Source organism: Dermacentor silvarum, chromosome 9, assembly GCF_013339745.2.
Source record: "Dermacentor silvarum isolate Dsil-2018 chromosome 9, BIME_Dsil_1.4, whole genome shotgun sequence".
Classification (NCBI taxonomy): domain Eukaryota; kingdom Metazoa; phylum Arthropoda; class Arachnida; order Ixodida; family Ixodidae; genus Dermacentor; species Dermacentor silvarum.
In genome coordinates, this window is record NC_051162.1 from 89594329 (window position 1) to 89611736 (window position 17408).

Below are 17408 nucleotides of genomic sequence, written 5' to 3' on the forward strand. Positions count from 1 at the left end.
AGCATGAAAAATTCTGCCAAAACTCTGTTCAACAGCTTCACAGTAAAAAATCAATCTGGGCGATCCTTCCACTCGCAAGAATTATAAAGCAACGATCAGTGTGCGCGGTTTGAACTCGCGCGTTTAAGCAAATCGCTGTTCTAGCACGGATTAAGCGTGTCTCCACATATAGGCGCCATCTTCATGGATGTAACAAATTACGAGCGTGCGTCGCAAACCTAAGTTACGTCTGAAATGCATTCCGTGCAGGTAAAGCTCTAGTTTTCCTCGAGACATTGCTTTCCGTGCCAGCGAGGCAGGAAATAGCATAAAAATAGCTTTATTGAGGAAGCTACAACTAATGTCCCTCTTTACTCATCGCGTGTCTTGGAAAGAACTTAGCGGCTACATGGCATTGCCGAGTTCATGCATTCCAATAAACACGAAGTGTGTGCAATAGACATTGTAACTTATAATATTGGAACATTGAGGGGAAGCATCGATGCGTTTATTCAATGTTAAAAGAGCGGAAACGTGATGAGCTTGAAATGCGAGACCATGGAAGTGTTGAAAGTGACCTGTAAATATACGAACGCGACGCTCGGAAAACCACTAACTGTTAATTGCCTTGTGTAAATTTGTTGGGCCCACGTGTGTTTCTATTTCAGTGCAGTGTAAACAACCAAACGACGCGTACTCAGTAAGTCGAAAACTGCTATGTTTATATCTCGGAGCATTACTCCTGCCTCATTCGTTAGTAGCGGCGTCCGTAAGCGTCAACAATTAGTGATTCCGGTGGCCAGTTGGCACAGTAATAGTAAATGCATGCACATACAACTGCGCTTGTATTTTTTATGACACGAGAACTTCGTGGTGACGTCTGAGAAGAATGAGAAGGGAGCGGTATGGGAGATTAGAGCCTGATAAAATCTGCCCCGTAGAGGTTTGAGGACGGCGGCTGCGCGCTGAGTTCACGCACCGAAGAGCATCTTAAGAGGCACTGCTGTTGTTTCTATAGGCGCAGACAGTGGGAAAACGTTATCTCCCGAATAAAAACAAAACAAATTAGCCACATGAACGTACACATCGCCGGCTGGATTAACTCAGAGACTTCCACCCCAGAACCGGAGATGAACGATAAGAAGTACAAAGTGCCTCCCCCCCCCCCCCCGCTTGCTCCACACTCACGCACACAACTCGCAAGCTGGCATAATACTCGCAAGCTGGCATAATACACGCACGCGCGCACGAACGCACGCACAGAAACACAGACATACGCATGGTATAACAGAAGTACATACAGGCGCACGCATTCAGACGCACCCAAAGCACATGCACTCGCGGGTACGCATGCATATGTACACGTACACACACACGAACAAAGCGCGCGCGCACACACACAAACACACGCACACACACACACACACACACACACGCACGCACACACACACACGCACACACACACGCACACACACACGCACGCATGCATGTGCACACACAGGCACGAGAAACATGAGCAGCGAGAAAGAAAACACCGTCTGAAGAGATAAATCGAGACCCACCGGCGTGAGCTGCCTCCCGTGAGTGAACCTCCTCTCCAAGGCGAACCGCGTCCTCTCGCAATCCTCTTGGAAGCGAGTTCGCCTCTCGGCTAGACGTTGTCAACGCAGATACCAAGGCGTGTGCGCGCACGTGCGAGAGAATAACACGCCCGGTGGCGAGCAATCGAGACTGCGGCAGTGAAGTAATTTTCCTCATCCGTCGACTTCGACCAGCGATCGGCGAGCTTAGAGGTATTGGGTGGCCACGAGTCTCGGGTTGCCGGTGATATCACGGTGTGTGTTCTCGCCATGAGGACGTCGTGGGTCTTGTTCGCGGCACTTTTGTTCGCGCTTCACTACGTGTGGACCTGGCTGCCGTTCCTGGCCGTTCCGGCCCAATGGTTGGGCACGACGCTGATTCTCCTGTCTGCCGCACACTGCCTGGCTCGGTTCCTCTGGCGTCGGCTATTCGTTACCTTGGTCAAAGGCGATGGGAAGGCGGTTCTTATCACTGGTGAGTGAGACGTGGATTTATAACGATAACTTGTGGCTTTTAACGTATCAGAACATCGGTCTTTAATCTGGGTGCCGCGGCTGGTATGAGGCAAGGGAGGAGCACATCTAGATAGTGGCGAGTTTCCTTCGCCTACGTGCATCAAAAACGGGGAAAAAAAGAAAGAAACGACATTTCAACATTTACTTTTCTACCAGCGTCTATATCAGACCCACTACCGTTACTGTTACCGTTACGCAATGCCGCGCGCGACGCCCGCATTTCAATGGGGGTGCACTGAAGCACATTTCGCTCCTTCTTGCAGGCAATATTTCGTGTATCTCGACAAAGGCGCGGTTCTACGCGAACTCTACTGCATTTTGAGAAGACTTCTGTGTGGCCCCTCGGCTTCGGGCGCGCATACATTCCAGAGAAATTAGGTCAATGTTAAGCGTTTCGACGTTTCGACTGCAGCTATGTTATGTGCCAACTCGTCATACGGGAAATAATTATTACATCAACGAAGTTTCTGAGTTGACAGTCAAGAGAGTTTCTGAGTAGACAGCTGTCTACTCGGAAGCTCCATTGACTGTCTACTCAGAAACTCCGTTGACATAAGAATTATTTCCCGTATGACGAGTTGGTACATAACATAGCTGCAGTCGAATAAGATTAGTAGCCTAGGCTACTAATCTTATTCGACTAGTGGGAAAAAAAGAATTTCAAGAGCTGAGCGAGTTGGAATGAAGGCCAGTCAAATGTGAGGGTCTTGCACAGCACTTGAATTGAATACTGGTTTTTAATCGTCTTAAAGTAGCGCAGGGGCTATCGCATTAATTAACTTTCACCACCATATATAAGGTTCTTGACGTTCGCACAAAACTCTACACTACTCTAACGTTTTTGCTACAAGGCAGTCTTCGAAATGCGGCCGGTTATAGAAGCCGTGACCTCGTGTTCTGGATCACAGCACTACAGCTGCACAATGACCGCGGCGGCTAAGAAAAGCTACTGCATTTTCCGTAACCCCCTGCGGTGAAATCAGTGGCAATGGCGTTGCATTGCTGAGTACTATAGGTTGCTGGTTCGATACCCGGTAGCTGCGGCCGCATTCCGATTGTGGGCGGAATGCAAAAACGTTTCTTGTGCCGGACATTGAGTGCACGTATGGGAATTCCAGGTGGCCAGAATTAAGCCATTCAGTATATTATACGGCATGCCTCATAACGCACCGTGCAGTTCCCGGAGTTTAAACCACACGATTTAATTTGTTTCCTTTCTTTTCAGAAGGGAGGGCATTTGTCTGCTATATATGAGTGCGCCTTCTAAAGCAGCTCAGATGCTTGCTTTAGCGTTATGCGGCTCAAGGACGTTTGCGCTTTGCGCATGACCGCTAGAGGAGGCGCACTGCTCGCATCATTTGGAAAGCGTGCAGTGAACGAGGACCGAAGGAGGTCGAGGACGCACGTCGCCGTTTCTTCGACAGGAAAATCGTTGCGATCAAACGTGCGCTGCGCAGACTGCAAGTGAATTCGGCAAGTGAACGGGTCTATAGCCTTGCGCTCTTTTTCACGGCGATAAAAACCCGTTCGTCGCTATCGTGAGAACCTTGACTATAAGGGAACGGAGTTTGACTTAACCGTGCACCTGCGAATAGGAAAGCTGTACGCGCAACTGTTTCTTTGGTCAATCAATTGTTAGACAGCAGATAGCAACAATATATCGAAATCACTGTCCTCTTAATTTAGTTAGAAGTTACAGTTAAAAACAATAAACAAAAAATATGCATTTGTTGAAGTTTGACAATAGGAGTGCAGACTGCGACCATAGCAAGCGCTTCTTAAGTTGTTTATGCGCTCTATATGTCTAATGTCGTTTCACTACAGTGGTAAGAAAGTGTGCGTTATACCGCAGATCAGATTATTTGTAATCTTGATTTTATGAAGAACGTTTATCTGTCGTATGAATTGTTTTTCATCGGATCGGTGCTTCTGCCGAAACTATGTTGGTTATCGTGATTTGCCAGCGTCTATATACACATTTATATTAGAAGGTATTTCCACTTCAGCAAATCTGCTTCTAGACAATAAATAGTAACAGTAACATCAAAACCAGTTAACTTTCAATCAAAATTTGGGGCGCGAAAATGTGAAATTTCGCACGGTAGTTAAGTTTGCGATTCTCACGAGCGGTGTTCAGTATGATGAGTTACTGCATAGGCCTGATGCTTCACCACAGTGCTCAGACAGCATGTGACGCGCCGCAAGGGTAGATTTGTCCGTCAGAAAAGCTGCTTTTCTTTGAGGTGTTTCTCCTCTAGCGGCTCTGGCTATTATGTTCGCTATCATGATTGCCAGCTCCTGTTTTTTGCGATTGGCCCTATATCGTAAGTGTTACTGTTGTTTATTTGCTGCAAAATATAAAATACTCGTCCGCTCAACGAGTGGTTACTTCGTAATATTAACCAAAATGAAACAATGACGTGAGCGCGCATCAATGTGTAGGCCTAATGAGTGTTCTGCATCCGAGCTCTAATGGCTCAAAGATCACAAGAACAACGAAAGCGGTAACTTTTGAGGACACTGAAGGATCCACGCGCTAGAACTGTCCCGCACTTGTGCGTAAGAGAGCTGAAGACCAGAAAAAAGTTGTCGATGCGTCCACCGTTCAGAGGTGATTGGCGACCTTATTGCTTTCAGCAATTGATCTGATGGTTAGTGCGTAATATTACTGTTGATGATTAATTTTAATTATGGGGTTTTACGTGCCAAAACCACGATCTGATTATGAGGCACGCCGTAGTGGGGGACTCCGGAAATTTGGACCACCCGGGGTTTTTAACGTGCACCTAAAACTAAGTACACGGGTGTTTTCGCATTTCGCCCCCATCGAAATGCAGCCGCCGAGGCCGGGATTCGATCCCGCGGTCTCGTGCTCAGCAGCCCAACAACATAGCCGTTAAGCAACCACGGCGAGTAAGTGTTGATGATACATTTTAAATAATGATTATCATAAAAGGCGGCACATAACCAGTGTTACATGCTGAGTGACTCAAATTGGTACCGCGCTTGGTTTCGAACCTGCTTGCGTCAGCATAAGAGCTTAATAGCCTGCCTATTTGAATATACCCAGTCACCCAACTTGGCGGGAAAGAGGTTAGGCGCGGACATGTATATACATACATAAATAGATACTGAGATACATGCTGACATACTATAAACTGGAGAAAGTTCCCAAAGGATGCTATAGAACTAAAATAAAATATAATTATAACTTATACAACGCTAACCAAAAAGGTTTAAGAACTTCATGAATTTAAAATTCGGGTCGAAATGTTATTCACGGATAAAATTAGTACGTCGTAAGCGTCTGCTGGCCATGAATTATTTTTTTTACTGTGGTTGATATTGTCGGCACTCAATGAGACACACCCGCCGTTGTGGCGTAGGGGCTTTGGCGTTGCGTTACTAAACCCGAGGGTGCGGGTTTGAATCCCGGCCGCGGCGGCCGCATTTCAATGGGGGCGAAATGCAAAGACGCCTGTGGGCCGTGCATTGGGTGCACGTTAAGGGGCCCCAGCTGGGTGGTCAAAATTTTTGGAGATCCCAGCTACTGCATCTCTCATAATCAGATTGTGGCTTTGAAACGTTACGCTCCAGAATTTAGTTTAATTTTTATCGCATACTTAGGGAGTTAGCGGTGTTATAAGTTCTGGTCTACCTTTCTGGCACTTTATTTTGTTTGCATAACGATAAAGTAAAGCTATTGGCACCGCTCTCGCGGGCACCTTTGATGGCACCACAGGTCAGCAGAAATGATTGTGCCCCCGAACAGAAGTATCTAAATTGCAGTTTCTGCAACAGGCTTTCCAGAATCTCCGCCACATACGCCTACTCGTGCCCACTGCAGTATGAATACCTTTCCCAGCGATCACCATTTGCACATGCCCTGCGTTAGCTGACTCCATCTTTTCGCTGCAGTTTCACATAAATTAATCACGCACCGTAATCTCCTGAAGCCCAAGAAAGAGTTTCCCTTGTGTCGACACTCTGTGAAATATATATAGACATTTTCATCGGGCGAGGAGGAAAGGGTGCGCGACGAGCCTTTCCTCCTCTCTGGCTTGTGCGAGCCGGCGCGGCGCGGCTTGAATATGTTGCGGGATGCACGCTGCGGAACGATTTGGAGGTGTTTTAGCTAGTTCTGAGTGCAATTTACGGGATGTCAATTCTTACGAGGTTGTCGAACAACCACTGTGTAGCCTTTAGGCGCAGCAGTATAGCTACAGTATCTGGAAATTTCTCTTGGATGTGCAATAATGCGACGCGCATTATCAGCCGCGGTGTGTGTATGTGTTCTGAACTATGTTGGATGTATGGGTTTTCACTCGATAAAGAGTTGTTGTAAAACATTTGCATCAGCCACCGGCATCGTTCTCACGCATTTTAAGTCTAGTAGACTTCAAATCCCGATGTCTATGTTAGCCTCCTGCAAGAGGCCGAGGGCTTTGCTCAACACAGCGAGCACTGCGGTTGGCAAACCAATTATGATACACACAAGATTCGTGCTTCGATGGGCATTGCCTTTTTGCCGTAAGGCACAATGTACAAAAGGCATCGCATAAAGAGAATCCAACAGCTACTTGTAATGACACAATTTCCGTAAGATGGGTGAATGCGTCGTAAATGATGAGAATGAAAAACAAAAAAGAGTTCATATGTCCTCTCTTTGCGGCAAAATAAAGCATAACACGGCATAACGACACAATAAGACTTCGCATCGGCGTGACGCATGCTGGAACCACTTGAACCATGCGCTATAGAGAATCTATAACACAGCATTTAGTACTGCCTCGGACGCATCGCGCAATCTGCAGCTGGTCGTTCGACCACTCGGAAAGTGGGATTCACACTGTCCGGTATGCGGTTATTATTAACCAAACTATTTTATTTATGGGCGGAAACCTTGAGCAGCAAACAAGGCAGTCGCCCAATGTATCTACAGATAACTACTTGAACGCTTGTCAAAGTAAACAGCACGACTTATTCTCCAGCAGAACGGCACCCACGCTGTTAGGATCGTAAAATGTTTCGTAACTACTCGTTGCAGCTAAACCAGAGCTTAGAGTGACAGTGCTGATAATGCTGCAGTAAGGCAAGATTCGTGAAACGAATTTTCAGAAATACCTAACTGATATCCGAGGCTGATTGTAAGCTCAAACAAACGCGCACACCTAGCGCTGGGTGCTCCGTCAGCTCTAAGGCACCAGCAGAAACTCCAGCCGCTTAATTACTGCAGACTTAAATTCCTTCACTATCACTCACAGGGCCATACCCCACGTAGTAAACGCCATTTCATGCTAAATAGAAGGCGAGAGTGGGGAAAAATCCACCAAAAACTGCCGACGAGCGTATACCATAGAATACAACACGGGCGTTCGTCCAAGCCAGCATGCCAACTGCCCATATATGGCGCCACTGCCTACGCAATGGCGGCGCCCATGAAAAAACGGTCTATAGTCTCTCACGTGGGTCTCACTTTGCAGGTTGTGACACGGGGTTCGGCAACATGCTCACCCGGTGTTTGTCTCGAGAGGGTTTCATGGTTTACGCGGGCTGCCTCGACTCCAACAGCGAGGGTGCGATGTTTCTCAAGAAGAGCCAAAACGTACGGGTGCTGCAGCTTGACGTCACCAAGGACAACCAGGTCGACGAAGCCTTCGAAACGGTCAAGCGGGACCTTGGATCAAGAGGTAAACTAGCGTTAAACAGAAACGATGAAAACATAATTTGCATGTTCTATCTTCAGCGCGATGTGGGCTCTGTGACATCACGGCGTGCGAAGCCCGTGCCGTTGCCCTTGATGTATACCTGCCAAAGAGGAAGCTTTGGCTCGGGCGCCACACCGACTCGCCTTATAAAGTTCACGTAAAACGCCGAAATGCTGTTGTCAGACAACCACTCGATCGATCTGAATGAAGTTGGTTGCATTTGAGAGAAAGGCTTGAACAATAGTGACTGTAGGAGGCTGAATTTTTATTTAATTAAGGCAAATTGGCAGGTTAAAGACTACAAGCATCGAGCTTACAAATATCTAACTCTGCACCAAAATCAGGTATGCTTCAAAGTTAATAGTTTCGTGCTCAGAAATATTACAATATTTCAGCAATTTTCAACATACAACATAATATTGTTACGTAAAACGACACAAGGCGGGACTAGTTACACTGTATTTACACTACGTGAGAGACAGAGTAGCCAAGATGGTGGACAGCCACCAGCACCCGACAGAACCGTCTTCTTTGTCGTCTGCTCCAGGCAGAATGTCTCTCTCGTAGGAATATTTCAACAATATTCAGCAATTTACTACATTGAAGCTGCTTCTTCCTGTGAAATTTAAGCTAGTTTCTGAAGCAGATCACTTTACCACTGGGACGTCAGCCAAAGTGAGTACGGTTGAGGAGAAACTCAGTTACGGCGTGCCGTGGTTCTGAAATATTGTAACGCGAATGAAGCAATGATGACACAGAAAACTAAACCCAATATATTAACATAGCGGACTGTAACGCTAACCAATGTAGGTACCAGCTTGCGCGTGAGTGTCGTCTTCGTCACCGTCTTTCTTCGGAACAACTGTGTTCCGATCTTTTCAATGAACGTTATCACTTGATTATGATGAAGGTAGCGTAGTACGAGTAGCAAGGACGATCTACTACGTAACCGGTATCACGGCATTAAGCACTCGATAGGGGCCTCTGTACCAAAAGATTACAGCAGACACACTTTTTAAATTAATTGGTTTATTTTTAACTATTAACTGAACGTAAAACTCGCTGATTGCTGGCCCACCTCTCATTGTGGGTGCGTGCCATGTTTTGAAGGTGCACCTACAACGCACCGCTGTTAGCTATACTGGCCAAATTACCGGCACCTCCTATTTCCTTGGAACAAAAACTTATGCCGCAATATGAAAGTTCAAGTCCTGTTTACGAAATTCCGCCCTGCTCCTTGTGGTGATACTGTGGTGAGGATAAGTTAATAGAACACTTCTTCCGGTCATGTCACCGTTTTTCATCATTAAGAAACATACTTTATAAGGACAGTTTCATGGTTCTGGATTTCATATAACCATTTCCGATATTATATCTTCGGGAGACTCTTCTCTGAGAAATTATCATAGGGATGTTGGTGCAGCTGTTGTGAGGTATATCTGAAACAGGACGATTTCCTTGCTAATTTCTAAAATTTTTATGTGACTTCATTCTTTTTAACTCTTCAAGGTTTCACAATAGTGCTTCTTTTTGACGCGTATTCTTGGCCCGATTCTTGGCCCATCCCTCATAGTGGGTATGAGCCACTACTGGAGGCAAACAAACAAACACACAAACAAACTGGCCAATCCCCCACCGTGGGTAGGAGCCACATGCGTGATAGGCAACAACAACAACAAACAAACTGGCCAGCGTTGCAATCATGCCATGCCATCTTTTGCTTTGCTGGAATGCCTGGTGTCTGGTTCCAAACACACGGAGAAGAGTTCACCAGAAGAGAGTTTTCATGCACAAGCTCCGCAATCTCTTTGGGGACTTGTCAGGCCGCCAGGAGACCGCACGCAAAGAGTTCGTTATCACCGCCCAGTCTTCCATCGAGTCTTATATTACCTAGATATAAGATGTGCTCGCTCTCTGCAAAAAGTGGACGAGAAAATGCCCGAGAGCGATAAAGTTGGCCACGGCTTGAATGGTATCGCAGATGACGCGTCCAACTTGCTGACTTACACCAACATATGCACCATCGACGCCAACTGATGATGGCGTCGATGGTGGATATGTTGGTGTAAATCAGCAATATGTTGGTGCAATGTTGGTGTAATGCCACCGCTTCGAGCATGCAAAAAGCTCAGTGCAAAAGCTTCCCTATTACTGCCGTGACGCCAGCCCACGCCGATTTCCTTATAACACCACCTTCCATGAGAACGTGACACACATCGTTCGGCGCGAACTGGAGGATGCGTGTCCTGCCCCGCTTCATCCCCAACCGCACTACCCTGCTACTGATAATTCAGTCCCGGCCATCACTTTTACCCAAACAGTTATGCGCCAGAGCTTTTCCAACCTGGCTTGCTTTTACTTCAGCCTGTGCTCTCTTTCGACCTGGCACTGGACTGGTGCCGATTAGCATGCCCCGCAAACGACCCGTGCATTCCGTATTGTTTCCACAACACAGCTGAGTGGAGAAACCCCGACGACTGGCCGATCTGTGTCGGTTGTATCTCGTCGCTGCTGTTCCCGTACTAGAAAAAGCTTGTCCTCCTCCCCCCCTCCCTCCTTCTCGCCCGTTCACTAACCCCCGCCGCTATTCGCAAAGCCGTACGGCACCTGACTGTAGCGTCCCTGTGGATGATGCCCCCGTTCCGTTCATTCGCCCTCCCTTCATCGCCGTTGGTCCCCTTCGCCTCAAACTTGCCGCTAGACTTCTCCGGCAACCAACCGCGTTTCCCGGAGGGAAAGCAGTACGACACGGAAGTAAGCACGTTTGTGCGTTAACTATGGCAACATCGCGTACAAATGCGGGTACTTCTCCTTGGAAATGCTCAGGACTATAGTGAACCCCATCGGAAGCCCAGCTCAACCGATACTAGCGAGCGTGTATACCTACGGTATTAGCGCCATCAAGAGAGGGATCCGCAAAATTATTTTAACCTCCTTCAGGCTTAATCTTCACACCGTGAAAGCTTTCGGGCTGGAGATATATCAACGGAAATCATTTTCATTGCTTTTCTGCAGTCACAATATGCTTACCTGCTTCCGCATGCTAACTGTTAAACGAACCTCATTTCCTGCTTCGCAATCGTTCGAATAAATATTTGCTTTTCTTTGCAACAGAGGTAGCCGCTAAAAATTTGAAAGCGTTATTTACTGCCGAGGACGTAAATACAATAATGTGTCGAAAGAAGTGACTCGTCGTCCGAGAGAATAAAAAGGCAAAACGCGGTATAGTAGTACAGAATGACTAAGCTTTAAAGGAACGCTGACGACCAAAAAAAAAGAAATCGCGCGGAATGGTTGAAACACCCTTTGTAATGCTGTGTTGAACGTCCTACTCCCATTGTGTTCATGACTTTGAGGACTAGCCGCATGGTGAAGACTGTGCTGACGCAATTTCGTATCCACGTGCGCAGTTCTATGGGCCGTGGTGGCCAACGCCGGCATCCCGAACAGCGGCCTCATCGAGTGGATGACCATGGAGAGCATCGTCAGGGTGTTCGATGTCAACGTCTTCGGAGTCGTTCGCGTGGCCAAAAAGTTCCTGCCACTGTTGAAGGCAGGCAAAGGTCGCATGGTTATTGTCACTAGCGTCTACGGTGAGTGCGGAGGTCTTTAAAGTGCCAGCTTGAGTGGCATCCTAAGACAGTGCCTTCAGGAGAAGCACACACTGGCATATCTATACATCGAAAGAAGGATGGAGGAAGGAAATAAATTAGAAGGGCGCATTATATCGCGCTGCCATCCTTCGCAGGTCAAGTCACCGCAAAGCCATCTCCTTCGCCTTTTCTGTATGCAAAAGTATGCCGAACAGGGGACCCTGCTCGGCGAACTTGGCCCAGTGTGCTCCTCTCCTAGTAGGGTTTAATTGACGCAAACTTATTCGGGCGTTTTGCCAATCGCTCTGTGCACGTTTTCTCCAGATGTCGCTGTGCAACGTTGGTCGTTTATTGTAACGCGTACGTTTGAAGTCTTCGTTGCAACATAGGCGTGCGGTAGCTGCACGCTGCTGTGGCACCTATTGCTTTTTTTTTCGGCAGAGCGAGCGCTGAGTACGGCGATGAAGACACTGAACTTACCGCGTGATGATCACGTGTTGAGGCAACTCTTCTGGCTGCAGTTGCGTTGCGAAATGCTCCCTCCTTGCTTTCTCCATAGATGTAATTTGTAGAAATGAAGCTTCCAAACTATATTGCGTGACAATTATTGCAGAAGTGAAGTAAATACGTGAACATCTGTGCGTTTTAAGATAAGGAACATTCCTCAAAATCGATGCTTGGCGATTTCGAAAGAAAAATGCGCTTATATTTGCCTCAAAGCTCCTTGTATGACAATCTGAGGTTTCTCGCTCCTGTTAGGGATGGACCCCTGTGTTTCCCAGCCGGTAACCGCAAATACAGAAGTGATAAACATGTGATTGTCTACTCCACCATGAATAAATCTCGACAAGGATAAAATACATCAGGAAGCACTTGCAGTGCTGAACACCCTAGACATTAAAAAGTGCATTGTCGGTTAACAAACTTGATGTTCTGTTTTCAGCATCATATACCTTCCCACTTGCGACGCCGTACTGCATGAGCAAATACGCAACCTTGTCTCTTGTCGACGGACTCAGAAGAGAGCTGTACGGTAAAGGAGTCGATGTTATTGCTATCGAGCCAACTTTGTACAAGTAAGTGAACGTTTACCACGCACCCTTTCATTTTGTGTCTTAATTCTCACCCTAATGAAAAAAAAAGCATATGTTCGATATTCCTACTTCCGACAGCTTGCTTTCTCCATAGAAATAATTTGTAGAAATGAAGCTTCTAACTATATTGCGTGACAATTATTGCAGAAGTGAAGTAAATACGTGAACATCTGTGCGTTTTAAGATAAGGAACATTCCTCAAAATACCTCGACCCTTTCGGTGTGTACGATTACCAGCGATCATATAAGATTATTGAATACAGAAATTAAGAATCAAAACGTATTTTTGTAGGGTTGCCGAAACCATTGCGTGAATTTCAAACCAGTGCTACGAAGCTTAATTTAGTGAATTTAGTATTTTGGCAGTGGTGGCGACACACATTACAAGCACGTTCTAAAACCCATAGTTATGTTTCATGGAAAATACTTTTTTTGCAGAATTAACAAGGACTTTCTTTCGACTAGAAGTTGTATAACAATATTAAATGCTGAAGCATTAAGATAATTGCTCTATTTCATGTTCAACGGTAGCCAACCTAATTGCGACAGAATATTTAACATAATTAGATCTCATGTCTACCAGATGTTCTTGTTAATTGTGTAAAATGAATTTTTTTTCATGCTGAAAGCTAGTTATAGGTTTTACAACGTGCTTTTAGAGCGCGTCACTGCCACTGTATTTTTGAGTCACCATTCAATAGAAAGCTGACGTCCTTATTATCCACAAGATGCGGTGTCAGCTTAGCTTCTTTGTGTACACATGCGTTTTCCACATGCCAACTATATGACGTAGCTGAGACACATATGTTAGTGAATTGTTCTAACTAGTTCACAGTGTGCGTTTGGGATAACATGGTTATTGGTCTGAGGTCAGGCGCAGATATTGGTATGAGATGTTCTATTATGCTTCGTTATATAACAAAAAAAGGTTGCAGCAATGAATTGTCTTCAGAGCCTTCCATGTTAAAGAGCATGTACCAACGGCAATGTTTACGTAATCGCCGGACGAAGTTGGCTGGAACAGCAGCGCTTGTGGCACCATCTTCAGACATGGTAGTCAAACGAAAGGGGGCGTAACGTTTATTCCAAAAAGTGAATGTGTTCCACCTAACTGCTTGTCTAAACTTCTCGGTAGGGAAATGATCCTCGCAAATATGTGTTCCTGCCCACCCCCCCCCCTTTTTTTTTTCTAAATATGACGCACAACAATAATGTGGTTCTAACTGATTACGATTGTGAACAGTGGACATAGGTATCGTCACCAGCGGCACTGTCACGAGCCACTCCTCACAAGCATAACGTAAAGATAAATGACACTCTCAAACCATATTTTCCCCCTTTTCTCACTTTGCGTTACCGCATTCCTTTGCGTCCCATTCAGGACTGCCATCAACGACGACGTCGGTTCCATGCGGGCCATCGAGCGAGACCTGAACAGGCAAGCGCCCGAAGTTGTCGCCGATTATACAGAAACCGAAATTCACAACTGGCTGAAGTCGGCGTCGACCTACTACTCTTACTCCATGCGCGAGAACCCCCAGGAAGTTGTGGATCAAATGATTGCGGCTGTTAGGGAGACGGATCCGAAGACCTGCTACCCGGCCACTGGACCCCTGGAGTACACTTCGCTTTGCATTCTCAGGACTTTGCCCGATGAGGCAGTAGATTACCTAATCCTCGGTATTCGTAAGATGATCAACCTTGTATGTTGAACCTTGTCTTTACAATATGTGCTGCAACCGTTGCGGTGGCCCTGTCACTATGACATTCTGCCGCAGAGCACGACGTCGCAGGTTCGAGTCCCACCGGCGCTGCCACATTCCGGTGGGTGCCAAATGTGACAACGTTTGTGTGCCTAGAGATGAGTACAAGTGCCCTGCAGTACTTTTATTTATACACAGCTACAGTAGATCGCACATACAAAGTGTGTAATGACAAATACTGATTGCTCTTAGGTAGGTTCAACACAAATTTATTGAATTTTATGCGTGTATCTTATATGGTTGTGACCTCAGCAGAATATTCTACACAATATTGTAATGATGAGTGCTGCACTTAGATGCTAGGCCACTATGGTACGAACAAGAATATACTCATTGCTCTTATAGTGTAGCGTACATGATCAAGTGCCATGTGATTCACACGTCCAGCGTGGGAATGCCTAGGAAAATACGACATTACGCATGCGCTACTAGGAAATGCGCCAGAGTCGATAATGGCTAGAAGCTTGCCTCATTGTATTCCTGTGTTTCCAGTGCCCTTTGTTCTCATTTTATCATTGTACAGTATTTTTGCAGTAAAATGTTTTGGTTTCTTGAAGTCTCTTCACAAAATCACTGTATACAACTGAATATCCTGATCTAGAGCCTCGATTCAGGATAACGCACAACACCCATTTAATCATAGAAGCTTTCTACATAGATTGAATTTCGGTGTGGCCTTCGCGATATTAGAGACCAGGATGAGAGCTCGGAGTGGGAACTGCCCCTTGCCGGAGTCAATCGATATTCTGCTTAGTGCGTGCTTAATCTAGTTGCTAGAGACAATCAGTGGCTGCATCTCAATAAGAATTAATAACTGGTAATTTTTAAAGTCCTCTTTTGGGTCCATGGACGAAATAGCCAGCACGTTTGGCCATAAAGGCTATGGTTGCTTTTGCTAAAGACGTATGCGGTTGTAATAACTGTTCCAGCGATCGTTTTTTTTTTTTTGTTTTGTTTTTATTCATCCACGCGCCTACTTTTCTGTCATTATTATCATCGTCATGATTGTCATGTTTCCATTTCCTGTTGTTCCCTTTCTGCTTTACCCCAAGGAACAGTAATTTGCTAAAGCACAAGAGTTCAGGCTGATCTTTGATATTTTGTCTCATAATAATTCTATGTATCTCTTTGAATTTCCGAGCTGCTCTCACCTATGTTGTTTTTGACACATGCGAACGCATTAAGCATTTGGCTAGTGCATACTGTTCAGCCATATACCCTGACAACTTAATGAACTCAACAAGGACATAATTAACTAGTGCGATTATGCTTCCCAACTCAGAAGAAAAACTCTAAAAAATTCAGTATTTTATATTCTATACAGCGGATCAAGGTAATCTTGAAAAGAATGCGGCGGCAAGCTGCATTGTGCATTTACCAGCAGGCAGTTTTTTTTTTTTTTTTTTTTTTTGAGGAGAGGTGGATTCAACTCGACAACCTTGCTCTTATAACATAGGATAGTTTCCTACACTCTCATGTCATGACAACCTTGAGGCTAATGCCTGCGATTAGGCTTGATGAAAGTTAGGTAATATTTTCATTTGTAGAGTAGCAATACCTACATTACAGCCGGCCCTCCTTAGAGAATATAGCGCAAAACAAACACAAGCCATTTCTTTCTTTCTAAATAATATCGTTTTCGCAAGTTATCAGGGACGTATCTAAACGTAATCAGTGAAGCCCACACATGACTACTAACTACAAATTGGGCGTTACGAAATGGCGAGGAACTGTTAAGGCAAAGCGAGATATTTTCTCCAGACAACGGTCCTAGTTATGTTAAAAAAATTGCTGGCTCTCCCGTAATCGATAGTAGATGTAAGCATGAAATGGCTACTATGTGGCGTCTTTTTCTGCTTGCGGTGCCCCCGCCTTCAACCACCTTTCCTCTGCAACAGTTCAACACGCTCAGTGTCTGTCGCCACTTTTTCTTCTTGTCGCATCGAAGTGGTCGGCTGCAAATATGCGGCCTTAGGGCCCCTGTATCTGCCTTTTGAACGCCACTACTGGAAGTGACGAATAAAACCTCAGTGTACTGGAAGTTACAGCTTCACTGATTTCTTGAAGACACATCAGGAAGATCTAGGAAGCAATATTTTTTGTAACTTGTTTGGAGAGTAACTAGCGTCTTTGATGCGGCCCTGTACAAAAGGTTGAGGGCCAGAGACCGCATTTTCTTAAGTTTTGACTGGATGCCCGCCCGCATGATCTCGTTTGAGTGCTCGGACAACGGCTTTGGCTTTTTGCTCAAGTTCACTTCAAGATCGCCGACAACGGGAGCTAAAAGCCTTTCAAGCTTAAAATGCGTATAGGCACATAATTCGGCGATAAGGAATTTGCAATAATTGAGTCACGACACGAAGCCGACTCCAGCGCTGCTCTAACCTCTTCAGCAAACCCGCGTTCGCTTCTCGATCTCTTGTACAGGTAGCGTTACATTCATTTGAGTACAAGCATGCATAACGACAGCGGTTGGCGCCTACACTTCTTAGTGCCCTTGGAAGACTCACCCGGGCAGCAATCAAATACACTGTGCGCGCAGGATCAAGAAATACAAATAAAAAATTTGTGGATGCTTAAGCTTCGCCTTTAAGAGTGGAACGAGATAGCATTTAAAGATCCCTGAATGCTTGTCAGGCTTCCCGGCAACTGCAGCTTTTTTAACACGAAAGTGTTTTATGCCGGGGTCCACCAAGACTTCACTGACGTATTTCCGTCACGGAAATACGTCATAGAACATAATACAAAGAAAGAAACCAGAAGAAAAAGTTCCACAAACATGCAAAATTTGGAAATCGAACCCACGACCTCTCGGTCCGCGACGATAGATCGCCGAGCGTTTAACCCATTGCGCCACAAACGCATTTGCAGAGAGCTACACAGACGCGCCTTATATATCTAACACTCCTCCGTGTACCCGCGCTCTTGCTCGGGGCGGTGCCGCCGCCTACGAGCAGAAAACAGAAGTACTGCATTATGACACTAACGCGCACCGACAGTGAACGCTTCGGTGGTCTCAGCACTACGACGCCTCGATGCCAGCATTCGAAGGGACGCTGGCATCAAGAAGCACTACCAACGCCACTTAGGTGGCGTTCACCGTACTCAGCACAGCGGAGCGTGGCCTCCGCAATTAGCTCTGAAAATGTTTCTGAAGTTGATCGCGGAGGCTGCA

General features: G+C 45.9%; 1 protein-coding gene across 1 annotated transcript; it reads left to right on the top strand.

Annotated features, from left to right (window-relative positions):
• Positions 1–1615: 1615 nt before the first annotated feature.
• LOC119465377 (D-beta-hydroxybutyrate dehydrogenase, mitochondrial) lies at positions 1616–15027 on the top strand. The gene is made up of 5 exons (XM_037726164.2): positions 1616–2034; positions 7559–7765; positions 11194–11376; positions 12320–12452; positions 13852–15027. Exons 1-5 carry the CDS (start codon positions 1830–1832, stop codon positions 14180–14182), a joined length of 1059 nt encoding a protein of 352 aa, XP_037582092.1. The 5' UTR covers positions 1616–1829; the 3' UTR covers positions 14183–15027.
• Positions 15028–17408: the final 2381 nt, after the last annotated feature.